General features: G+C 53.4%; 4 protein-coding genes and 2 non-coding genes across 6 annotated transcripts; 3 read left to right on the top strand and 3 right to left on the bottom strand.

Annotated features, from left to right (window-relative positions):
* Nucleotides 1-6,897: 6,897 nt before the first annotated feature.
* On the bottom strand, nucleotides 6,898-7,383 carry BJ171DRAFT_514503 (uncharacterized protein; the record flags this gene model as incomplete). The annotated part of the gene is made up of 3 exons (XM_053111834.1): nucleotides 6,898-7,037; nucleotides 7,139-7,283; nucleotides 7,354-7,383. The coding sequence occupies 3 exons, from the start codon at nucleotides 7,381-7,383 to the stop codon at nucleotides 6,898-6,900; spliced, it is 315 nt and encodes a 104-aa protein (XP_052964593.1).
* A 2,848-nt stretch (nucleotides 7,384-10,231) lies between these two features.
* On the top strand, nucleotides 10,232-10,305 carry BJ171DRAFT_t206. Its single transcript has one exon. It is a non-coding gene; the product is annotated as a tRNA-Val (tRNA).
* A 7-nt stretch (nucleotides 10,306-10,312) lies between these two features.
* Nucleotides 10,313-10,386, top strand: BJ171DRAFT_t207. Its single transcript has one exon. It is a non-coding gene; the product is annotated as a tRNA-Ile (tRNA).
* A 2,335-nt stretch (nucleotides 10,387-12,721) lies between these two features.
* Nucleotides 12,722-14,354, top strand: BJ171DRAFT_181487 (uncharacterized protein). Its single transcript, XM_053106077.1, has 3 exons — nucleotides 12,722-13,185; nucleotides 13,371-13,836; nucleotides 13,914-14,354. The coding sequence occupies exons 1-3, from the start codon at nucleotides 12,868-12,870 to the stop codon at nucleotides 14,150-14,152; spliced, it is 1,023 nt and encodes a 340-aa protein (XP_052964592.1). The 5' UTR covers nucleotides 12,722-12,867; the 3' UTR covers nucleotides 14,153-14,354.
* A 134-nt stretch (nucleotides 14,355-14,488) lies between these two features.
* BJ171DRAFT_600961 (WD40-repeat-containing domain protein) lies at nucleotides 14,489-16,737 on the bottom strand (the record flags this gene model as incomplete). The annotated part of the gene is made up of 3 exons (XM_053115053.1): nucleotides 15,992-16,737; nucleotides 15,784-15,919; nucleotides 14,489-15,687 (listed from the first exon to the last, which is right to left on the bottom strand). Exons 1-3 carry the CDS (start codon nucleotides 16,727-16,729, stop codon nucleotides 14,489-14,491), a joined length of 2,073 nt encoding a protein of 690 aa, XP_052964591.1. The 5' UTR covers nucleotides 16,730-16,737.
* Nucleotides 16,738-18,230: 1,493 nt separating this feature from the next.
* BJ171DRAFT_584160 (uncharacterized protein) lies at nucleotides 18,231-22,900 on the bottom strand (the record flags this gene model as incomplete). Its single annotated transcript, XM_053114288.1, has 7 exons — nucleotides 18,231-18,248; nucleotides 18,479-19,807; nucleotides 20,186-20,956; nucleotides 21,037-21,557; nucleotides 21,630-21,993; nucleotides 22,076-22,309; nucleotides 22,403-22,900. 7 exons carry the CDS (start codon nucleotides 22,898-22,900, stop codon nucleotides 18,231-18,233), a joined length of 3,735 nt encoding a protein of 1,244 aa, XP_052964590.1.
* Nucleotides 22,901-24,234: the final 1,334 nt, after the last annotated feature.

Raw genomic sequence — 24,234 nt, 5'->3', positions numbered from 1 at the left:
GGTCCGTCAGCGGGGTGGCGATCTTGGAGTAGTCCTTGACGAACCGACGGTAGAAGTTCGCCAGGCCGAGGAAGACTTGGATGTCGTGGGCAGATCGGGGAATCTCCCACTCCTGGATGGCCTTGACCTTGTCGGGATCCATGGAGATTCCATCGGGCGAGATGATGAACCCGAGGAAGGCGACGGAGGACTGGTCGAACTCACACTTTTCAAGCTTAAGTGAGAGTCCGGCGTCTTGGAGCTTGGTCAGGACTTTCTTGACATGAGCCTCGTGCTCGGCAGGATCGGAGGAGTAGATGAGGATGTCGTCCAGGTAGACGACCACGAACTGGTCAAGGTATTCTCGGAGGACATCGTTGACGAAGGCTTGGAACGAGGCAGGAGCGTTGGTCAAGCCGAACGGCATGACGTTGTACTCGAAGTGGCCGTAGCGACAGCGGAAGGCCGTCTTCCACTCTTCACCTTCAGCGATGCGCAAGAGGTTGTATGCGCCTCGCATGTCGAGCTTGGTGAAGATCTTGGCCTTGCCGAGGTTGTCGAACGTCTCGGCAATCAGGGGCAAGGGACAACGGTTCGGCACGGTGATCTTGTTCAGGGCCCGGTAGTCGACGCAGAGACGGAGGGAGCCATCCTTCTTCTTGACGAACAGGACTGGGGCACCGGCAGGGGACTCGGAACGGCGGATGAAACCCTTGGACAAGTTCTCTTGGATGTAGGTGTGGAGGGCGTCCATCTCCGGCTTGGAGAGGTTGTAGACGGGCCCAAACGACGGGGACGCACCTTCGACCAACGGGATCGTGTGGTCGTAAGGGCGGTGCTGGGGGAGCTTGTCGGCCTCGGACTTGGAAAACACCTTGGCAAAGGACGAGTACTTGGAGGGGACAGAGGGCTCGGCCTTGGGCTTGGCTCCAGCGTCGACGGAGCAGAGGGACAGGACTCGGGCAGCATCCAAGAGGAACACTTCCAGGCCTTCCTTCTGGACGGCGTGCTGGAAGGGGATGCTGCCGATCAGGCTGACGCTGGGCAGGGACTGGGTCTTGGTCTTGGTCTTTGGGACGGCAGGAGGCAAGGCAGGGAGGATCTCGGGCTCGGCTGGGGACTCGGCTGGGGACTTGGCAGGAACGATCTTGGACTCGGGCAGGGACACGGCAGGCTCGGCGGGGACCTCAGCAGGGGACTCGGCAGGCGGCTCGGCAGGGCTGGACCTAGAGGACTGTGGCTCGGGAGAGAACGGGGAGGCCAAACTGTGGATAGAGGTGCAAGGCAAGAAAATAGAGTCATGGTGCCAGTCAAAGTAGGGCTTGTGTTTCTTGATCCAATCCATACCCAAGATGATCGGGTATGAAGCCAAGGGAATCAGCGCGAACGAGATTTGTTCATAGTGGCTGATGCCTGTGATCATAGAAACACAAACTCCAAGACTAGACTCCATCGAAGAACCATCGGCAAGAGTGATGACGAAAGAAGTTGCAAAGGTGGGGAGAGCGTGGGTTGCGGCGAATCCAGTGTCCATAAACGAAGTAACCGCGCCGGTATCGATCATGGCGGTTGCCCGTATGGACTCTGGACCGCACAGCAGAGTCACAGCGAGGGAGGGCTGACGTTGGATGTCAGGCTCGGGAGGCGAAGACGAAGAAGCAAGAGCAGTGGAAACGGTGGCAATGGTGACGGGGGCAAGATGGCAAAAGGCAGAAGAGTGATTTACCGTGGAGACATTTACAGGAGGAAGATTTATGACATGATTGACGCCTAGGAAAGCTCCTCCGACCTTTTCTAGGCAGAGAAGTTTTCCTGGTCGTCAAGTTTATTCACATCAACGACAGCCAAAGAAGCATCGATGGCAGCCAAGCGGGAGGATGCCTTATTGGGGCAGCGAAGGGCAATGTGCCCTTCCTGCTTGCAATAAAAGCAGCGGTTGGCAGCACGGAGGGCGGCCTTGTCCTCGGCGGTCAGCCTGCGAGCGGAGGCCTGGCTGAGGTCCATGGGCTGCGGAACGTTGAAGGCTTGAGCGGGGCGAGGAGGAGGAGCAGGAGCGAAGGGACGAGGAGCCGGACGGAAAGGGAGAGGAGCCGGACGAGCAGGAGCAGGAGCAGGAGCGGAGCGGTGGTTGGGACGGCGGGAGCGTTGGTCCTCCTGGCGGTTGTCGATGGCGATCGCCGCTTGCATGAGATCTTCGAGGTTGTCGAAGGAGCGGCGGGAGAGTTCATCTTGAACCGAGGGCTTGAGTCCACTCTCGAAGTGGAACATGAGAGGGTCTTGGGACCAAGTGACGAGGTGGACGGCTTGGCGGCGGTACTCGGCGGCATAGGCGGCGGCGGAGGTGACTTGGTAAAGCCTGACCATCTCGCGAGCAGCGGCGATGGTGGGCTGGACCTGGCCAAAGGCAGCACGGAGCCACTCGGAGAAACCGGCAAAGTCACGGATGGCAGGGGGAGAGCACTCGGGGTCTCTCTCCAACTGATCGATGTACGGCTGCATGTAGTCTGCAGCAGTACCATCGAGATAGGATAAGGCGTAGAACACCTTATCCCTTTCAGTCTGGAAGAGGGGAGGGTTGGACACGAAGGCCAGTCTGCAATGCGAGAGGAAGGCATTGCAGCGGCTCGGGTCCTTACCAGAGAAGCGATCAGGGGGACCTATCTGCCTGGTGGCAGAGTTGCGACCAGCAGGGTTGTCCTCGGGGTCTTGGGCAGGATCATCGACGTCGTCAGGAACGCCGAGGTAGGGGCGACCTGCACGACGGATCGGGGCGGGAGCGGGAGCAGGAGGAGGTAGCTGGGCCTGGTAGCTGCGGAGGGCCTCCTGGACACTGGCGGCGACAACTTGGCGGACATCCTCTTCACGGCGAGCCAGGACCTGGTCCATACGATCGGTGATGCGGTTGAGCGCATCATCCTGATCGTGGAGGAACTTGGAAAAGTCCTGGAGAGAACGGGCGTTCTCGGCGGACTGGATAATGACCGCACGGATGGCCTGGAGCTCGGGCTCGGAAAGGCCAGAAGGGGAAGCCATTGGTAAAAGAGATAGAGAAGGGGACGGGGCAAAGGCAGGGCAAGTGGGGGGTTGTTGAAGGTCTTGCCAAGTGTCAAGACTGGACAACGGGGCAAGCAGGGAAGTGCGCAAGAGTCCTAATGCAAGACTCGAACGTAGGGAGAGGAGCGGGGACTGGACTGGGACACAGAGTGTCAAGTGTGAAGCCAAAGTTTTATTCTAGATCCAAGGCTTAGGATACTAAAAATACAAAGTGGCAAGACGAAGGCAAAAGACAGAGGCTGGTCGGAGGGCTATTTATGCGAGCGCCAAGGATCGACGCTGCAGAGCGAGGGGGCAGGAGCGAAGCAGCGGCGGGGAGGGCGAAGCAGCGAGCGAAGCAGGTGGCGGCCGTGACTCGGGATCCGTGAGTCAGCGGGCGTCAGTGGCGGCGGCTTGGCGGCGCCAAGGCGTCAGGCGGCGTCGAGGCGGCGTCGTGGGCGTAACCCATGACCAACAGCAAGGGAGCGGGAACGGAACACAGGCAGCGCGCGTGCTTGCGGTAAGACAACAAGGCAGCACAGCGCGGGAAACAAACAAACAGAAGGAAGGGAAAGCACTAAGACAGGCAAACAGAAAGGAAAGGGCAAGGGTAAAGGAAGGAAGAGGGCAAAGGCAGAGGGTGTTCATGACAGGTACCAACCTGTTGGACCTGATGGCTTGTCTTCTTAAATAAAGTTGACTATAGTAACAAAAAAAAAAAATCAGCGACCTCGAGGACAGAGTTAACAAAATCATCACACCGTCGCTGCGATACAGCGTCGCCCACTGGATCACACACTTTGTGTGGTGTGTGGAAGGAGCGGCCGAGTCGAGTCCGGTGTGGCAGTCGGCCGAGATGGTCGATGTGGCAGCGGTGCTCACTCGGTTCGTCAAGACACATGTGTTCTTCTGGCTCGAGTGTGGGTCGCTCACACATGTGGTCAAGTCGATCATCGAGCAACTGGCTGTGCTTCGAGGAGTGATCGACAAGGCACCCAGCACTATCGTCGACGACACCACGAAGGAACTGGTCAAGGACACGTATCGATTCATCCGCGAGTTTGCCGATCCGATCATCAAGAGTGCACCACAGGTGTACAACTCGGGATATGCATTCACACCGAAGGAGACGGCGATCTACAAGACATATGCCACCCAGCTCGAGGACAAGATCCCGTTCCTGGTCACTTGCGGTCCAGCACCGACCTGGGATCCGTGTGTGATGACACTCACGGAGCGTGCAGATTTTGTGAACTCCGTAGCAATCTCACCTGATGGCAGATCGATTATTTCCGGATCCGGTGCGACATATAACTCCACCGACAACAACATCAAGATATGGGATTCTATTACAGGCCAAATGAAGTACACATTCAACGGACACATGGGTCCCGTGAACTCCGTAGCGATCTCACCTGATGGCAAGTGGATTGCCTCTGGTTCATGGGACAAGACCATCAAGTTATGGGATTCCACTACTGGGCAAGTGATGCACACCCTCGAAAGACACACGGGCAGCGTGAACTCCGTGGCAATCTCATCCGATAGCAAGTGGATTGTCTCTGGCTCCATGGACTACACCATCAAGGTGTGGGATGCCGCCACAGGCCAGGTGAAGTATACTTATAACGCGCAATTCGGAGTGACTTCCGTGGCGATCTCACCGAATTGCCAATGGATTGTCTCTGCCTCTCACGATGTATCGATCAAAGTATGGGATACCATTTCGGGACAACTGAAGCACTCCATTGAAGGCCTCCAACGAGAAGTTCGCTCGATATCCATCTCGTCCGATGGCAAGTGGATTGTCTCTGGCTCTAATGATCTGACCATCAGAATATGGGATATCCTCACTGGCGAGCTCATGCGCAGTATCACGGAGCACCAAGATTTTGTGAACTCCGTTGCAATCTCGTCCGATGGCAAGTGGATTGCCTCTGGCTCTTGGGACAAAACCATCAGAGTGTGCGATGCCACCACTGGCGAATTATGCCACACTCTCGAGGGTCACAAAGATGCTGTACGCTCGGTTGTGTTCTCGCCTGATGGCAAGTGGATTGTCTCTGGCTCGAGCGACAAGACCATCAAGGTATGGAATTTCATCATGGAGCGAGTCAATCGCCCCCTCAAAGGGCACACAGATGATGTGAACTCCGTGGCGATCTCACACGATGGCCAGTGGATTATCTCTGGTTCATGGGACAAGACCATCAAGGTATGGGATACCATTACGGGCCAGCTGAAACACACCCTCGAAGGGCACAAAGGGACAGTAAACTCCGTTGCAATCTCATCCGATGGAAGGTTGATTGCTTCTGGCTCAATGACAAGACCATCAAAGTGTGGGATGCGACCACGGGCGAAGAACATTACACACTCAAGGGACACAAAAGGATCGTCGTATCTGTGGAAATACCGCCTGAGGGTAATTCAATTTTGTCTCGGGATGAGAAGGGTATTCGATATCTCTGGATTTATCGTGAAGGGCAGTATATTCGGACCGACGATATCCCAGCCAAATGCTCGGCGGTATCAAGCCCCCTGTTTTCAGTCGGCTGGATCCAAATTGATATTGGAAGCGAATCCCAGTGGATCCGCCATGGCATTCATCCTGTCAAAATTCCATTCTCCCTATTCCGTAATTTGAACAAAACTTTATTCACCAAAGCTGAAGGAGCCATTATGATCAACTCTTGGCCATGTATAATTCTGGTGGGTCTAACTATCAATCGAAATCCCTTTATTCGGCTCATCTAACCCACCTACTTGAACAGCCAATTCACCTCAACACTCCAAAGATTGGAACCGAAGTCACGCCTGTTTGAATTCATGATAACAACATCCATACCCGCATCCCCAGCGCACTGGTTATAGAGACAAAGTCAGGCAGCTCACCGTAATGCACAAAGTGGAAATAGGCTTCAAAGGGGTGTTTGCGAGGCTACACCATGCCCTCGCCAAGAATGTCCTCCGTGCTCGCATTCTTCAACAGAATGTTACGAGCCCCATTGATGTCGCGATCTATCAACAACCCACACTCCCTGCAATGATACACCTTGGCTGCTCCCAAGTCCCGGTTGATGTACCCGTACCGAGTGCATGTCTTGCTCGTGTACTCGTCCCGTGTCCTGGGCTTGGCTTTCGCCCGGACGGACAAGTGGCTCCGAGACCACAATGTAAAACTTGCCGGTCCTGGTCCGCATGATGCGAGTCTCGCAGAGGAAGGGAAGCTGCAGTCGGCGATCCTCGATGGTCCCGTCGGCACGGAGGCGGGGAAGGAAGCTCCTCTCCATCCGACTGTGCTTGAGTGGCCTCGTGGCACTCTTCATGCTTCTGGACAGCATGGGGTCGCCATCAGCATCCACAGGCTGTGGAAGAGGCGGACGCAGAAGCTGCACAGGAGTGTCTTGTGCACCAGGAGGAGCGACACCGAGGAACTCGCGGATGTTGACTCGGTTCCAGAAGCTGGAGGTGGACTGAGTGGGGCCCAGAGTCGCTTCCTCATGTAGCAGGACTCGGAGGTGGATCGCTTCTTGCTGAGATAGCGGAGGCGGAAGTGCTTGACCTCCTCGCCACGGGCCTTCATGGCCGCGCACTTGGCGAGATTGGAAGCCAGGCTCTCGACAAACTCGTTGATGATTCCGTCGAGGAAGTCGTAGGCGTACTTATCGGTGGTGATCCAGTGCTTGTCGGAGAAGACCCGGGTGCCGGCATTGACATAGCGCTGACGGAGCTGGGTCAGGACAATGTGGCAGAAGGAGAGGCACTTGCCAGGATGCGGGACCGGGATGGCGTCGACCAAGGCTTTCCACTGGTCCTTGTCAGACTTGGATAGACCGGGATGGGCCAGCTTGAGAGCGTCCAGGTAGGGAGTGTACGCCTCGGTCATCTGGGACCATAGAGTCTGTCGAAGAGTAAGCACCGAGGAGATGCTTGGTAGGAACATGGTGTACCCTGGTAAACACCCATTTGGAGACGATTACAATCCTTGTGATGCAATACGATTGCCTGTGCTACTTTTGTTGCTGATACCAGTCCGCTGAAGCGGCAGGTATGTGGAAGCAATGGGTGGGAAGTGACATTCGTTGAGAAAGGCAGATATCTTTGCTGAAGGCCTGCTTGATACCCTCGGTCAGCATGTTGCGATGAGGAAATGAAGGCTTGGAGGCGAACTGGTGGTGCTCGGTGCAGCAAGCTGGAGCCAGGGTGTCACAGTCGATGTGGAACTGGATGGAATGGCTGTTACATCTTGCCTTGGCGAGAATGCAGGACTCGACACGATGTTCGATTCCATGATCGATTCCATGTTCGATGGATGCGGCAGTGCATGTGGCAGTGCACGTACAACAACGACTCCAGCCAGCAAACCATCGGATCGAGCCAGGCTTGTGTGTGCTCAATGGCCAGTATTTGGCTGGCCAGGGTTTGGCTTGCTTCACCACAATTTCCCTCTGACTCCTGTCCAGCTCCGTCACCACTTGTCTCCATCCAGTCTCCGTCAACATGGCCAGCATGGACGAGCCTGCTTCAACCACAGCATCATCTACCACCCACCAAACCCAAGCTGAAGCCAGAACAACCTCGTCGATGCCCAATATCAACCAGCTCTCACTCGAACACAACCCAGACATCTTCACTATCATCTGCTGCAACGACAGCTTCCAACTTGCCCTCGATCACAACACCATCAAGACCCTCCTTCGAGTGTGCAAGCGAGCCCGTCCTCTCCTGAGCTCCAAGCTGCCTCGATTCAACACCTGGTGCCAGAATGCAGGACTGTGTCATCCAGATGGACAGCTGAAGTTCGGGCTCACACCGATCGACAAGATTGCCCTATCGCCGCACTGCGCGAATCCAAGCTCAGCCGACCGATCCTAGCTCGTCGCTCAGGCGGACCAAGGAAACACCTATGCTTCATACTTCCTCTCAAGTATCCTCCAAGTCGATCTCGACCAAGGAGGAATGAAATGGTACGAGCAGCGAGCCATTCGTCAGCGAATCTTCCGCCATCTGGAAACATCGGCCAAAGCAAAGCATTCAATGGCGCAGTTCCACCTGGCCGAGTGTTATCGCAACGGGCTTGGAATCGATCAAGACCACACCATGGCCTTCGAGCTGTACCATGAACTTTCAGAGCTTGAAATCCCTCAGGCCCAAGTTGCCCTCGGGCGATCCTATGAGAATGGCGATGGTGTCGACCAAGACTACGACACAGCCATCGAGTGGTATACCAAAGCTGAAAACCAGGGCAGCGAAGACGGTCGACTCCACATCTTGTTTCTCCGTGGCTGGCTCTCGTTCATCGGTGATGGTGTCGAGCAGAGCGACGAAGCTGCGTTCAATCACTGGCAGGAAGTCAGCACCCAATCCGACGATCCAGTCATCAATCCCATCGCCACCCATATGATCGGATGGATGTACTACCTGGGCCGAGGGACTCAGCAAGACCAGCAGGAAGGCGTCAGGATCATCCGAGAGAACAAATCGGATGAGTTCAAGCTTGGAGAGGATGAATGTCTGGCAGCAATTGGGCTTCATCCGACTCACCCGTAGCCCGAAAGTTCTTCCAGCTGTGCCAGCTGGGATCGGATCGTGACTGGCTATGCAGACATCTGATGGCCGTGTGCCTGTTTTGTGGATTCGGAGCCACACGAGACAGAACAAAGGCAGCAGGAATCCTCGAGCAGCTCGCCAACGAAGGCCACAGCGACAGCCAGTTGTGGATTGGAGATTGCTACTTTGGTGGCAGAGGAGTATCGAGGAACTACGAGAAGGCATTCGAGTGGTACAGCAAGTCGGCCGACCAAGGCAACTCGTATGGGCAGAATATGGTTGGTGTGTGCATTCTCTATGGATACGGAGTCACCAAAGCCTACACCGAGGCGTTCGAGTGGTTCCGCAAGTCGGCCGAACAGGGCAATCGATACGGACAGTCCAATCTCGGCATTTGCTACAAGAACGGTTGGGGTGTCCCCGAGGACATCGACACCGCTGTTTCCTGGTACCGCAAGTCTGCCGAACAAGGATACCAACTTGCCATCGGCAATCTCGAGGATCTCGGTAAGTGGCCCTGATCCCCGAGTTCCTCCGAGCCCCACTCCCAAACAACCAAGCTGCAACTCTGAACATTGAAGCAGAACAGCCAAGCAAACCGCACTGCCATCATCCGTCCCAGCCACCAGTGTCCCACAGTATATTCGACAGTAAATACATCTATTACATCGACTAAACAAAGCAGTGCTGTCCCATATCCATCACTGATGTTGATCGACTGAAAGCAATATAGAATGACTCGACAACAGCAACTCGACCACCACACTCGATCCTCGTTCTGGAACTGCAACTGTTGGAAAGAACGAGAACAATCCAGAGCATCCCTCGCCACATGGTACCAGAGAAAGCAGGCAGAAAACCACCAGCTCTCCACTCCTCCAAGAGCTTCCATTTCTGACTCCAGGCGTCTCCAACGGGCTCTGGCACTGGGTGTGGGCTTTGCCAACCAGGACATTTTACAATCGTCACTGCGGCGATGTCAAGTTTTGCCGAACTCATCCATCCAGTGACAGTTTGGAATCTGCAGCTCCGACTTCCATGTCCAGACTTGTGCTGATGTATGCCTGTGGCATTACTTCCTCAGGCTCCTACTGTCGTTCGTGGCGTATCCGAGGGATTGGCGTCCACGACAGACATTCAGTTGCGTTGTCATCCAACACCGCCACGACATCCAGCCAGATCGCTGGTCTGTTGTTGAGGATTCGTTCGCGTTTGGCTCGCCATTTGCTCAGCTTTTCCTGGTCGATGGTGGCTGGTCTTGCAGGCACTCGAGCCAGTTTGGGGAGTGCGTCGATTGCAAGGTCGATGTACGTGATGCCTTCGGGGATCCTCGCAGGATGTACATACTGCTCGAGACGGTTCTTGGCTCGGACACATTCCGACGCATGTTTCCTGTTCACGGGAATTTTGGGACCATTGGGTCCGGGCTTTCTGCACGCTCCGTCAGGTTTGGGAGGGAAACCTCCGACCCGCCAGAGGAACATTCTTCGGGCTTGAGCGACTGATATCACTGGCATCCGTGCGGTCAGTCCCGCGGCGTGTGTGGGAGCGTGGGATGCATGGAATCCTGGGTCACTCTGTGGTCGAGCCCGTTGATGGAACATTCGATGATCGAAACAGAGGTGTATCGTTTTATAGAGTGAGACGGTGTAATCAAAAGTCACGGGGTTTCGTGGTGTAGTTGGTTATCACGTGAGTCTAACACACTCAAGGTCTCCGGTTCGATCCCGGACGAAACCATTCTCTCGCTCCGCTAGCTCAGTTGGTTAGAGCGTGGTGCTAATAACGCCAAGGTCACAGGTTCGATCCCTGTGCGGAGCATTTTTTGCTTCCCTTCTCTGTTTTCACTCCATTCCATCCATGTTCCCATCCATTTTGATTGCCACACTCACTCCACTGCTGTATTCACATTCCTACTCTTGTTGTCTGCCTAATCCTTCGTTCCTCCGTCTCTCATCGATCATCATCCACTCGCTCACGCCAGTGTCTCCCATCTGCCATAGCCTTGATCCATCTCACTGCACTTCATCCAGGCTCTCCACACCGACACCACTGCACAGACACTATCCACAGCCACGGCGAATGGCATTCCATGATGTTCCAAGATTGTCAGGCATCAATCGATTGAACAACCCTGTCCTGGTCCCCGTTGCCACTCGCATCGTCTGATTGTTGTCACACTCCAAGCCATATCCTATCCACTCGTGTTATATTCCATTCACTCCTTCACGCCAGTCTGATCCCTGTCGTTTGTCTCGACGGTCTTTGTCTCATCAGTCGTGGCTCGCTGGTCCAGCAACTCATGGTGGTGTCTTCCCACCAGATTGTCTGTGAATACATCTTCTCACTCCAATATCATCCTCGCTGTCGCCAATGGCCATTGCCATCATCAGCTGAAACCAAACCTGAGTGCACATTCTATCCCCAAGCGAGTCAGTACTCCAATGCATCCAGATCAGAAATGCATCAGTCGAGCCATGCCGTCTGCCTGACTCACGCATATCCGCACTACGTGGCGTCCTCCAAACTCTGTAGGATCGTGAGTAGATTAAGAGACCTGGCGATTCATTCAATGCTGAGGACAGAACATCACATCGCGGCTAGAGTCACTGGCTGGGCTCCATTCTTATGAACCAATAGCTGTGGTTGTTTGGATAGTCTCCGTCTTGGGAACATCAGATAATCCAAAGCAGAGTCGTCCTCTGGCACATCACGATCGAGGCTCAACTGATGATCACCAAAGTCTCTCGCCATGAGCCACGCTCGCTGATTCCTCCATTGTTGCATCTCTGCACTTCCAAGCCAGCGCATTCCATCGCCTATCTCGGCATTGTCCATCCACACTGCCCATTCACACTGCCCATCCACATTGCTCACCGAGTCGACAATTCGCCCATCGTGCAATCCGGACCAGCGATCTTGCGAGGGCGATGCCAGCAAGTGACTCGTCGATACTCACGGTGCCGATGCAATGGCTCCGATACCTCGGATGCGACGGCAGATGAGACAGACCAACCATCAACCCACTGCCCTCTGCCTCATGACTGCCCTCTGCACAAGTCACGGCTGTCACTGCGGCCCACGCAATATGCAGCTGGGCACCAGCCCCATTTCCTTCTAAGCGAGTCAGCAAAGGAGGTCTTGCCCGAGCACCACATCTCGCTAAACGACAGCATCCATCGGCAGGCCGCAGGCAAGCCGCCAGACGGGCAGATTGATCACCTGAGGTCGATGGCATCCGAGGATGGGCTGGTTCCACGATGGGAACCAGTGCGGGGCGCCGACGGGGCTCGACACCGGCATCAACATGCCCAGCCGCTGCGATGCATGATCTCGGGACACAGACTCCCATGGGGCCAGATGCCGAATCGACAGGATCCCGGATGCCGCTTGTCCTGGCGACTTTCCGCCATGTCAGCCGAATGCGCCTTGCTTTTTCGGTGGCTCGCCTGCCGCTTTCCTCTGGATCGGCTCGAGGTCATGCGCCAGTGTCTTTCTCGCTCGGTGGCCCCGTCGTCATGCGGCCCGTTTCCATGGCCCTTGGTCTTTCCCATCAACTGCATGCCAGCCCCACGGTTGCTTCGACACAGTCAGCCCACAGCTCCGCCGGAAAGTGCCAATGCTGCTGACCAGCCATCCGCAGCAGATGGAGACTGGGGCCGAGGCGGTCCGTCCCCGAGCCCTTTCTCAGTTGGCCACGAAGTGCATGTTCATGCAGACGACCCAGGCGAATCTCACACGGCCGATGCTGCTGTATCGGGCAGCGCATACCAGTGCTGATGCATTTCAATTGCCTCTGCAGCTGTCTCCCAATTGCTTCAGCAGCCGGCCATCCTGCCGGCGAGGCTCGACCAGCAAGGAAAACGAAAGGCAGATCACCAGACCCAGCCACCCAGCGGAATGGACATTGTGGCGGCTCCATCTGGGTCCCGGAGGCACCGTCTTCTTTGCATCCCATCCAAGTGCAGGATCATGGGCATTGTCACGGCGGTCGTCGGCTCGCTGTTTCCTTCCGATTCTCACGAGCCACCTGCTGCTGCATGACCTGCCCGATGATTCCACAACCACCGTGCTCGAGAATCACACTCCAGCCGCATCCTACCATCGACCGGGCCTTCTCGATCCGCGCCCCCATGCCTCATGGTCTTTCCCAGGCCCTCTGGCGATGCGCCGATGTGCGCTGGGGGATAAAAGGACACCGCTCCCGCCTGTCCTGGACCATCACCACCACCGGCACACCAGCCTCCATCGCAAGACCAGCCTCTCGCCTCTCTGTCTTTGGCCTCGCTCCCAGTCTCCACCATGCTCGTCAACCTCGGCTTTGCTCTCACCACCCTCCTCGCCCTCTCCGGAGCCATCGAGGCTGCCACTGTCCCTCGGGGCGGCAAGTGGGACAAGTACCGCAAGTCGCTCGACAAGGTCATCGGCTCTGCCGAGAACACGGCCAGCATGTCCAAGGATGCCAAGGCTCTGGTCCAGGCCCATGCCACCCAGCGCAAGGACCCCGCCTTCAAGAAGCTCGTCAAGAAGGTCAAGACCCACACAAAGTCCAACAAGAAGAACATGGCCAGCTTCACCATGACCGATGACAACATCGAGTCGCTTGCCACCACGGTCTTTGTAAGTGGTGGTCTGTCCGATGCAATGCCGCAAGTGGCTGCTGTTGCTGCTGCGATGCCTGGCGAGTGTTCAGCTGATGCCTGGTGGATGGTCGATCGATGCTTGGCACACTCCACATCGATACCGGCCCGCTCTGCATCGCTCTGCCGTTGCACTGACCGGCGTCTGTGGTCTTCCCCACCCAGGGCAGCAACGCCTCTGATATCCACACCGCTGCCGTCCGAGCCGCCATGCTCCCCGACTCGTGGGATTCCCGCAACAAGAACTGGGTCTCGTCCATCAAGGACCAGGGCCAGTGCGGCAGCTGCGTTGCCTTCTCCTCGGCTGCCACCGTCGAGAGCACCTTCCTCAGCCAGACCGGCAACAGCATCGAGGTCTCGACCGCCGATCTCTTCTTCTGTCTTGGCTCGGGTGACGGCGCCTCCTGCAGCACTGGCTGGCAGACCGGCCAGGCGGCCAACGACATTGCCCAGAACGGCGTCGTTTCGGCCGACTGCTTCCCTTACACCGCCGGCGACGGTCAGGATCAGCAGTGCGACGACAGCAGCTGCCAGCGCACCAGCGGGCTCTCGGTGGCCTCGTTCGGCAGCGTCGACGAGATCAAACAGCACATCATGACCTACGGCGCCGTGGTGACTGCCTTCACTGTCTGTAAGTACCTGCACATGCAACAGTGCATCTGGGTGGACATGGCACCGACTCACCACACTCTCCCTTGCTCCCAACAGACCAAGACTTTATGAACTGCTGCTCCAACAACCAGATCTACACACAGCAGTCCGACCAGCAGGAGGGCGGCCACGCTGTCTCGATCGTCGGCTGGGACGAGGGCAACCAGGCCTGGCTCTGCAAGAACTCCTGGACCACCACCTGGGGCACTGACGGCTTCTTCTGGATCGCATACGGCCAGTGCGGCATTGGCTCGACCGACCAGACCTATGGCTTCACCACCTCTGGCGGCAACTGAGAAACCTCATCCATCTGGCCGTCAGTCCAGTGGCTGCCCGAGGACTGCGCCCTTTGACGGACAATGATGCTTCGACGCCATGACCACCAAGTTCTCGCCACCCCGACTCCCACTTCGAACCAACCTTCTATGCCGTTGTCGCTAATGTGTACTTGCTACTGAATGCTGCTGTGCTCGTGTGTTGGGATGCATTGACTGCATCTGCAAATATACGACTTGTATGTTCCCCTTGATACCCTTTCCTTGTCACACCGACCTGGTGGACCCAAAGCTGTGATATCTCCTATCGAATAAATTGTATTTCACTTTGACATGATCATCAGAACACGAGAACAATCATTCGGTGGAATCGCCAGGATCATCACGTGTGGAGAGAGTGTGTGTTGAGCATTCTTCGTCCTTTATCATTCCTGTTGGATAAAATTGAACTTGATCCGATCCCAAATCGATGGTCGTGACTCTCTCACCGAGACCATAGATGTAAAGATATTTATCGTCATACTCGGTCTTGTGACCTCGGTAGACATATGGTATCCAGGCAAGCTTTGTTTCCACGTTGTCGTCGCGTTTGATGACCCATCCAGCTTCTTCACTTGACGTTTGTATATCCGATAGTTTGACAACCAAGGCTTCGGGCTCACTTCCTGGTATTTTGATATCACACTCGACGTTTACTATAGTGGAATTCATCTGGATTTGCCCTCGCGACACCAAGATGCACTTTTCTTCACTTTCCTTCAAGTCTTTTGGTGACTCCACATTGAGCCCGGTTATTGGATCCCAATATTTGTAGTTACCGTCCTTAGATCTCGAAACCAGTAGTTCCTTGCTATTCACTTGGACGAAGGCCAATGAGGAGATTCCTTTCTTGTGTCCCTTCAAGGTTAGGTGGTTGCGGGTTTGATCCAAGCTCCATAATCGGATTGTCTTGTCCAAGGAGCCCGATGCGAGAATACCGCCATCTTGAGAGATACTTAGGGCGGTAACCGCTCCGCTGTGTGCAGTGAATGTTGTTACTTCACCCGTTTTGATATTGCACAGACGCACAACACCGTCACTTGTGCCGATCGCAAGATGCTCATTATCTGGTGTGAATTCCACAACTCTTGCTGGATAGTCGAATTCCCACTTGAGGATGGCGCTATATTTTCCCGTCTGGATTTCTAATCGGATCAGAATCTTGATCGATTTGTCACGAGAGCGAACTTGAGCACCGGCACAAGTTGCCACAAGATTCCCGTCAAAGGAGATGGCAATATAGTTGATGATTCCATCATGAACTTTGATCGATTTGGGGTTTTTAGGATTGTCTTTCGTTGAATAGATCACCTGGCCATCTTTAGTTCCCGCAAGTACAAGGTCAGGAACACCGGTTGAGATGTCCACAGCGATCGCCGTTGTTAAATCTGCCGCCTTTACAAGGTTGGAGATTCTTTGAGGTTCAATATCAAAGGCCATTCTTGTCGTATCTGCTTTCTGATTCTCATCTTCTTTAAACTTGGCGGAGATCTGGAGTTTTCCTTGCTTCCATAGTTCTAAGGATGATTTTGGTTTAGCTGTTAACTGTTCCACTTTTTTTGAACCTGCTTCTTCTTCATTTGTATTGGGTTGCTGATCGTTTTTGTCAGAACCTGGTGTCTCAGTCACTCCTGGATTATTGGCTTTGGGTTTGTATTCTTCCCACTTCTTAAACTTGTCCAGTAATGTCAGAGGATTGGGTGGCACTGTTGGGGAATCGCTTGAGTTTGATGAAGTATCGAGCCAGCTCTAATGTAGACGCCCGAATGTCAGTTGATTGAATTTTATATCAAAATATGCCATAATATCACTAGAACTCACCAATTTTAGGACATAGCTTCTCGCTTTTGGATCATCAGTCTTCGATGATAGAATCCTCACATTCCATCCGTCGAATTCCTCTGTAATATTGCATTGAGGATTATCGCTCGGCCCGATTCTGATTGGTAGCTTGTTCAACTCGGACTTGATACCTTGCTCTTGAGTCCATGGATCGTGGCGCCATATCTCTGCACCATCGGGCATAACTCGAAGAAGTTGATTTTCTCCAATCAGCCTGAGATCCATACTGTCTGTCATTGGGATATCCACCAAGCCAGCAACCATTGAACGGGCTGAGTCGACACTCCATATCTTGATTGTGTGGTCGGATGCAACAGAGATGACCTGGAATTCGTTAGGCATCATTATTGACACAATTGGAGTGTTTCCTGCATTTATCTTCTTGATTACTTTCCCGTTTCGTATATCCCATACAATGATTGTACCATCATTTGATCCAGATGCCAATATTTTCCTCCTAGTGTAGAGCTTCGATGACTCGCTATCTAAGTTACCATCTTCCTTTACTTCCGGATTATCTTCATTCAAGTTGGTTGCCCAGTAAATAACTGATATGGTCGAGACATGACCGACTAGTTCCATAAGCGGGACCTTCAGCCCGACATCCCATATTGTGATAATGGCATTTCCGCTATCTGCGTTTCTTGAGCCAGTTGCCAACAAAACGTCATCCGGTGAAAACTCCATCGCAACAATCGCCGAGCACTCGAGGTCCATTGCGTCGTGATCAATATCATTGTTGCTGTTGTTATTGTTCGTGCTGTCGGTGGTGGTGGTGGTGGCGGTGGTGGTGGTGGTGGTGGTAGTGGTGTCCATATTTGAGACGGCCCCGTTGGTTTGACTTATACTCGAGCCTTTCGAGGCTTTGGATTTCCCCCCATTTTTATCTGAACTTTCATTTCGGAAGTATTTCGGGAAGTCGGATGCCGATTTGAATTTCATTATCGCCAAGTTGGACTTGTCGGCATACGCAAAATGCTTTCCCTTATTTGATAAGGCAAATACCGAAGCTTTCATTCTTTCATAGTATTTCGTCTCAGTTGGGTTCGAGGAATGATCGTGGATAGAAGCCGGATTTGGCAAGTTCCTGATCATGACGATGTCGTAGTTGCGAAATACGATGATGCTTTCACCGGATGCGGAAAATCGGATGGATTCGATGGACTGGGATGTTCTGATTCCATCGACCACCGCAACCCTGAGCTCGGTGCCTCGATCTCGATGATCGCCTGGATTCGAGCTTTGGGGCGACCGTGGATTCGATTTCACCAAAGTAACATCCGAGTTGCATGTAAACTCTTTCAACTCACATTTACATATGTAAAGTGTTTGTGCAATACCACTGGAACTTGGCTCTAGTTGTGTGACTTCTTGATAAGCTTCTTCCATTGCAGATTCAAACTCATCATCCTTTGTGCCCCCAGCTGTATCCTCCTTGGCAATATCCTTGTGCTGTACATACTTCACTGACATTGAGTTGCCCCCTCCGTCGACCCATATGTCACCGAATATTCTATCTTGCGAAGTATCCATATCGTCGATCGTGAATTCCGGGTCCAGTTCAATTTGGAACGATGAACAATCTGCGATGAGACTGATCTGGTCTTGATTCAATTTGCCATTGGTTTCATCCTTCCTGTCCTTCGATATGAGAGGATAGCCAAAGATCAACAACGAGCGGCGTATTTTGGCGAGATTTTCCCTTACTTGGCGAGATTGTAAGGAAGCCGGCATCGTGGCTGCAATGTCGATATCGTGAATTATGTTTTCCATATTGTTCAGCCCCATGTTGGCTCGAATCCATTTCAAGGTCGTTTCCGTTGAGCTAAACATCCGATCTATTTTCTCATCGAGTATCTTTAGTAGTCGCTGTTGCTTGGACTGTTTGAGTGATTTTTCTCCGGAGATTACTGCCCTTTGGCGATTCTGATACCCTAACCATTGGCAGTAATGGCGCAGCCAATATTTGTACGCGTATTGCACATGTCGCTGTTCGGATTTGATATCCATTTGGGACGAAAAAGTCGCTTTCGACTTCGAATCAGCTTGTGTGCCTTCGGAGCTGGACGTATCGAGTTCCTGATCGAATGCAGATGTGGAATATTGATGTCGGTGACCAAGGGGGCTTTGATATGAGCTTGCTTCACTGATGACTCGCTCTTGAACATGCTCCATAGAGTGGGATGAGCGGTGCTTTGCCGCATGGTCAACTGACGCTTCACCTTGGTTTGATGACCTGGAGATTTGATACATCGCTGGAGGATCTCTGCTCATGATCTCCAAACATATGAGGGTCATTTGGGCGTGCCGGAGGACGATATCGTACGATATTTCATCGCTTTGATTTCTGTATGTTGTCGAATCCTTTGGATGCGATGTCTTGGGTCTCGTTTGCTTCTTTGAATACAGGGAAGATGATACGGACATTGATTCCATTGAATCATATATCGATTTATGGCTGCGGACAAAGGCCCTCGAGAGGTTTTCCTCCAAATCCGTGTCCTGACGACCCTGGGTTGAAGAGCCTCCCTGAGGATCGTTTATAAAGACAGAGCTGATCATGCTTCTCTCCAGGAGGTAGTCAGTCCTGTCATCGATCTTGCGAAGTCGCTCGTTCGAGTAGTAACGGATATCAGAGCGTGATAGTTCTTGCGCCTTGACATATTCCTTCAGTCGTTCTTGTCCCTTGTCGCTCCTCCAACCCTTGTCGTGGAGCGTACCACTCGCTCCAGAGTCGGCTGTTTCGTCAAGCCATCGGAAAACTTCCTCCAAATCATCGTCGGTTATAGGCTCTTCGGTCACCTCCTGGAACGGACCTCGGCGGGAGATGGCACATTTGAGATCTTGAAGGAATACCTGGAGTCTCATGAGAGTCTTTTGGTTTGCTCTAGCTGGAGATGCAAGAAGGTCGACCTTGGAAGCATCGCTTCCAGTCGAGTCGCTCTCATGATTCGAGGATTGAGCCGATCCGTCATCGGCTTCGATGCCAATTTCATAGAAAAACAAGTAAAACAGATCGCGTGTACTGAGTGGCTCGTACGCGATCAATATAGTGGTTATCGTGTTCTCAAAGTCGACCTTTGTCGTATCCTTCAACCTTGCTACCGACCTGTCCAGAAGATGCTTATAGACATCACTCAATTGAAGGGGAATGCCTTTGATGTCCACGGCGGATACGGACTTCGACCCCGAGCCAATGATGTCCTCGCGTAGCTTTGCCATCGCCAGCTTGACCCACAACAGCAATCCATTTGACATGGATGCCAGGTCCTCGGCAATGTCAGAAGCGATATCGAGTCCCATCTGGGCAGCCAAATATTTGGTGTACGCGATCAAGTCACTTTGATTGGAATCGTGAATTTCTTGGGATTTGAATGGGGAAGGGAGGTTCGTCTTTTGATCACCGCTTTCACTTGCTATCAATAGGCCTGTCGGATTTTCATTCCTGAAATCAAGCGGCACCATCTGCAGTGGCATAATCGATTTCAATTCTCCGTAAATCAATCCCTCTTCGCGTGTTGTTGTGACAACCACGACCCGTGTGCGATTTGAGGCAGATGTATCCTTTGAGGACTGGATGTCGCCACTGTCGCCTCCATCCTCTTTAGCCGGAGTGGATTGATTCTTGAGACTTGGCTGTTCGTTGTTGGGGCTTGGCTGTGCTTTGTTGGCTTCCGACTGATCTCCGGCCGTTTGAGTGCTCTTCTCTCCATTCAGTTTCCTTGTATTGTCCTGCGAGGACTCTTCATCGCCTTGGTCATCTTCGGATGCGATCGACTTGATCAAATAGAGGAGCTGTTGTTGAATCGATGGGGGGCATTCGTCCAGGGAATCAATAATGATACATATACGTTCAACTTGGAGATCAAAGTGCCGTATAGGAAGGCCAATCAGGAGGTCATATTGTTCCCAAAGTGTCGAATTGTCCAAAAACAATCGCCATCCTCCATATCGCTCTGCCACAGACTTGATGTTCTTCAAATATTCATTCCATGATTTACCACTTCTGTGGAGAACCAATGACTGAATTGATTCCATCCAGTTCTTGTATATCTTCTCAAATTCTCCATCGCTGTTATCATTTTCCGTCGATTTCGCTGCTTCTCTCTTAGTGCCCCCCAGCTTGGAATTGACTTGACGATCATTCTCTTTGAATACAGCGACGACAAATACCATGTGCTTTCTCAAGATGAAGTTCCGCTTGACCATTTGCTCCATTAAACTTGTGACAACCTCAACCCTTGTTGGCTTGTCGGCTCTGAGGAAAAATGAAGATGCGAGGATCTTGTCGCTATCTTTGAGGACCGAATGTGCCATCGCTGCCATTATAGATTTGCCGTACCCAGGCTTCGCCGTAAGTATAATGGATTTGGTAGCATTATGGTCTACCTGCTCGACCCATTCACATATCTTCCGGACAATTGGACTCCGTGAATCCTGGAAGCGCGCGTTGAGATGGCCCAAAATATCGTCGGTCATGCTTGGAGGACGATCAAGTAGGATAGAATATTTGCTGTAGTCTCCGTCTTGGATTTCACGGTCGCTTGCTGCTCCTTCTGATGGCTTCATCTTGGCCGCGGCCTGGACTCCTTGATATGCCTCCAGAACTGACTTCTTGCCCAGCCATCGATCGAATTCTGAGATCGAAATCAACCCGTCAGCACTCTCGTCGATCTTTCGGACTATTTTGTCTAGCTTGGTTTTATCGACATCCGACTCTCCCAGGTATTTTCCGAGTGCCCTCTTGAAGAACCGGACATCAATCTCGCGTCGAAGGTTGTACTCTCGCCAGAATCGCTGCCCGTCGACACTCTGGAGATTGTTCAGGAACACGGATATGTCGATGGCGATGTGGATCGGATCCTTGAGAAGCAGGGCCATGGAGGCATTCAAAACCTCTCCTTTGTGGCTTCCGATTTGATTTTTGAAGTACTGGGCCCGAAGCTGAGACAAACCAGTTGGTAAATTATAGTATTCTGCTCACTACAAGACGAATGCCTTTCTTGTTACTCATGATCACTTACCGCCTTTTCGATTTTGGGCGCTTTTTTGTATTCCAGCTGCAACCGTACATAGTTTTGGAGGGTACAGACCGCCCTCTTAACTGCCTCCTTCATTCTCTCTTCGTATGTAGAATCCTCGATCACATATCGCGCTGCCTCCGAGAAGTATGCCTTGTGTCGGTACTCAAGGGCACACTTCAGATTCTCAACCGATTCCCCAAGTTCGCGAATCTCGCTTTGGTTTTCCGCTATCATTGCGATGTGGGTTGCGACATACCTGAGGACTTTGATGGCGTTGTTGATTAATGGTAGAATCTCGAGATGATCGAGAAAATCCGAAAGCTGCTTGATGCTGCTGCTGGAGAACAGCTTCCCCAAGTTTTCAACAGCGTTGCTGACGCCTTCCTTCTTGCCTTGGAGGTCGTCCAGGCTTTCCGACACCTTGTCGAGAAACCCACTGGCTGCTGTGAGGCGCCCTTGACTCTGGTTCAGTCGACCGTCTTCAAACTGATCCGCAAGCTTTTGGAGCAATTCCTCATCGACTATAATGAAGGCATTGATGCATGGCGTTAATTATCATCTCGGTTGCCCACAATCAGAGTCGCAACACAAACCTTTGGACTCGATTGGCTCCACATGGACGATTTCGAGTTGTAATGTGAGTGACTTGGGGCCGGTTGGTGGACGTGTCTCATCGCAATTCCACTGCATGTGGATGATTCCGTTTCTAATGTTGATATCACTGCCGACGATTTGGCTTTGGAAGGTCGGAGAGAATCCCAGTATTTGAGAAAATGTCCAGCCACGGTCAGAATGATCGGGGACGAAACGAAGCTGATCCAGCGACTGGTACTTCTTTGCCAAAAAGTCCTCTATGAGCTGTTCGTCACTATCAAAATCAGTACGTTTTCCGGAATAGAAGATTTCGTTCCAGATGGACCTGGGCTCGCGATCACCAAGGCCGTAAAAGTTGAGGATCTACACGTTCGCGCATGACGGCAAAGTGTGAGTCGACTGCGGCGATCGTGTCCTCGATGGCCTGCTGCGGAGATTGACTGACCTCATCCCAGATCTGGTTGATGGTGGCGTCGGGATCAAAAACAAACAGCGACCGGCGTTGGCCGATTTTGAATGCAAAGAATGTATCGCTCTTTCGCAGAACGAGATCGACGAATCGCTCTTTGGTGTCTCGGTACGAATGCTGGTGCTGCGAGAGCGGCGTGGCTGACTGGATCGCTTCGTTTGCCTCGACAGGGACGCTGTGTCTTGAAGCGTATATAATAGGAATCGGCCACTAAGGTGGAGAGGTGTGGATGAGTTCCAGCGCCACTCACCAACAGCAGACCTCTGCGCACCACAGTCACAGTCAGAGTCGCTGAACCCTCACCGTGGCATCCCTGGGGGAGCGCAGCTCGATTGTGTTGGGGATCGAAATGACGATCGTCGGAGCGATTCGAATGACGGCGGTTATTTTAGTTGGATTTGGGCTGAATAGATCGCCGATCTGCTCAAGGGGATACCAAGCTTCCTGACGCAGGTATTCTCCAAGCGTCATGTATTCTTTGTCGGGATGCAAAATGGTGCTGCCGCTGTTAAAGCAGTAGTATTTGGGCACGACATCAGTCATTGCCGACTTCTCTGCCCTCTGATTGATCCACTCTCGCACCATCTTGAGGGACATTGTTCTGCTGATCCCCTCGATATGCTTGGCGTTTTGGGTAGTGCCCTGCCTTTGGTTGCTGGACGTGCCGCCATTATCATCATCATCGACATGTTCGTCAATGATGCGAACGGTCCTAGTCGTTGCCGCGGCGTCAGACTCTCCTTCATACAGAACTACCACGCGCTGGAAGTCTTCGGCGGTTGAGCCTAGGGCTTGGGCCATTGGGTGGTGCTTCGGATCGGCAGCAGAAGGCAGCTCCTGGCTGGGAAAAGCAGATCTGATTCGATGCGGGTTCGGAGGATTGGCAGGAGCGTGGGCAGCTTGCTGAGGGGTAAAGTCAACCGACGTGAGGCAGGTGAGTGGCTGATGTTCGATAAACTACTTGTCGCGGCGACGGAGCGGGCGGATGCGGCGGCTTGCTGCTGCACCGCGGCCGCACCTTTAAAGGCCGGCAGCTCCCGACCCACACGGGTCGCACTCGTTCTTGTGACGCCCCGCCGCTGCCTTGTGGCAGGCGAAAGGGGAAAGCCGGCCTTGTACCGAACGCGAACTCTGGCGCCTGCGGATCTTGTCCGCCGACGGTGGGAAGCTGATGCACCACTGGGCAGGGGAGTCGATGAGCACATGCCCCGTCGTGGAGAGGCGAGCAGACCCCTTGCGCGTGCTCTGGCGACCTGTGTTCGCCTGCTGCTGCACAGCACGGCACGGCGATTTACATTTTGAGGTCTGGCGTTGTCGCTGTCCCTTGCTTCGGAGATGGCATGTCTGCCCCTGCCGCCTGGGCAGACCCGAGTCCTTGTCGCCAGGCCTCCTTAGTGTTGGCAGAGCGAGCAAGGTTTCGCTGTCATCCAAGCTCTGCTTGAGCGCTGCGGCCGCATCGATCCGTTTTCCGAGGCACAGCCTCGCGTCCAGCGACTCCAGTTGCGACAGTCCAGCGATGAAACCGAACAGCAGATAGAGAGAATGGATGCATCGTGCCGCCGACGTATGTTCGGGCTCGCCCTGCGATTTGCCCGCCAACTCGACCACAGTTCAAAGGCGCCAGTTTCCCCTCCCTCGCCCATGCAACCGTCAGCCACTTGCCCGATCAACTTGCCAAGACCTTGCCGACAACAGGACACCGGCTACCCCATCGCCAGCGCCTCGCATAGGCCAGAGACACGCAGCAATGAGCAAATCAGCGATCTTGGTGGGCTTGCCATGCACACAACACATCGATGCCGCAGAGCCTGGGCCTGATCCCACAACGCGTCGCCCAGCGCCATGGCCGCAAACCAGACTCGTTCTCACGTAGTCACTCTGCATTTCACATCCCGTTGTCTTTCCATGACATCCCTGTCAACCACCGCCCAAACGGTATCCAGGAAGAAGAGTAAGTCCCAAGCCGAGAATGGCACGCGTCGGGTGGGCTCGCGAAAGGAGTGAGAGGGCTCGCCCAGCAGCAGGGCCAAGGATCGGATCGTTTTGATGCTGCAACCCTGAGCAAATCACGCATATCGCCATAACCGCGATTTGAACGCCACCATCCAGGTTCGACGAATCCTACGAGCCCACGA

The sequence above is a fragment of the Polychytrium aggregatum genome (assembly GCF_025602895.1).
Source record: "Polychytrium aggregatum strain JEL109 chromosome Unknown BJ171scaffold_31, whole genome shotgun sequence".
Lineage (NCBI taxonomy): Eukaryota > Fungi > Chytridiomycota > Chytridiomycetes > Polychytriales > Polychytrium > Polychytrium aggregatum.
Note: the sequence above shows the minus strand (reverse complement) of the source record. Positions and strands in the feature narration are given on the sequence as shown.

Coding starts and splice junctions, on each gene's coding strand:
- BJ171DRAFT_181487 (XM_053106077.1), top strand. CDS start 12,868: ATGCTCGTCAACCTCGGCTTTGCTCTCACCACCCTCCTCGCCCTCTCC. Junction 13,186..13,370: donor CGCTTGCCACCACGGTCTTT/GTAAGTGGTGGT, acceptor TTCCCCACCCAG/GGCAGCAACGCCTCTGATAT. Junction 13,837..13,913: donor GGTGACTGCCTTCACTGTCT/GTAAGTACCTGC, acceptor TGCTCCCAACAG/ACCAAGACTTTATGAACTGC.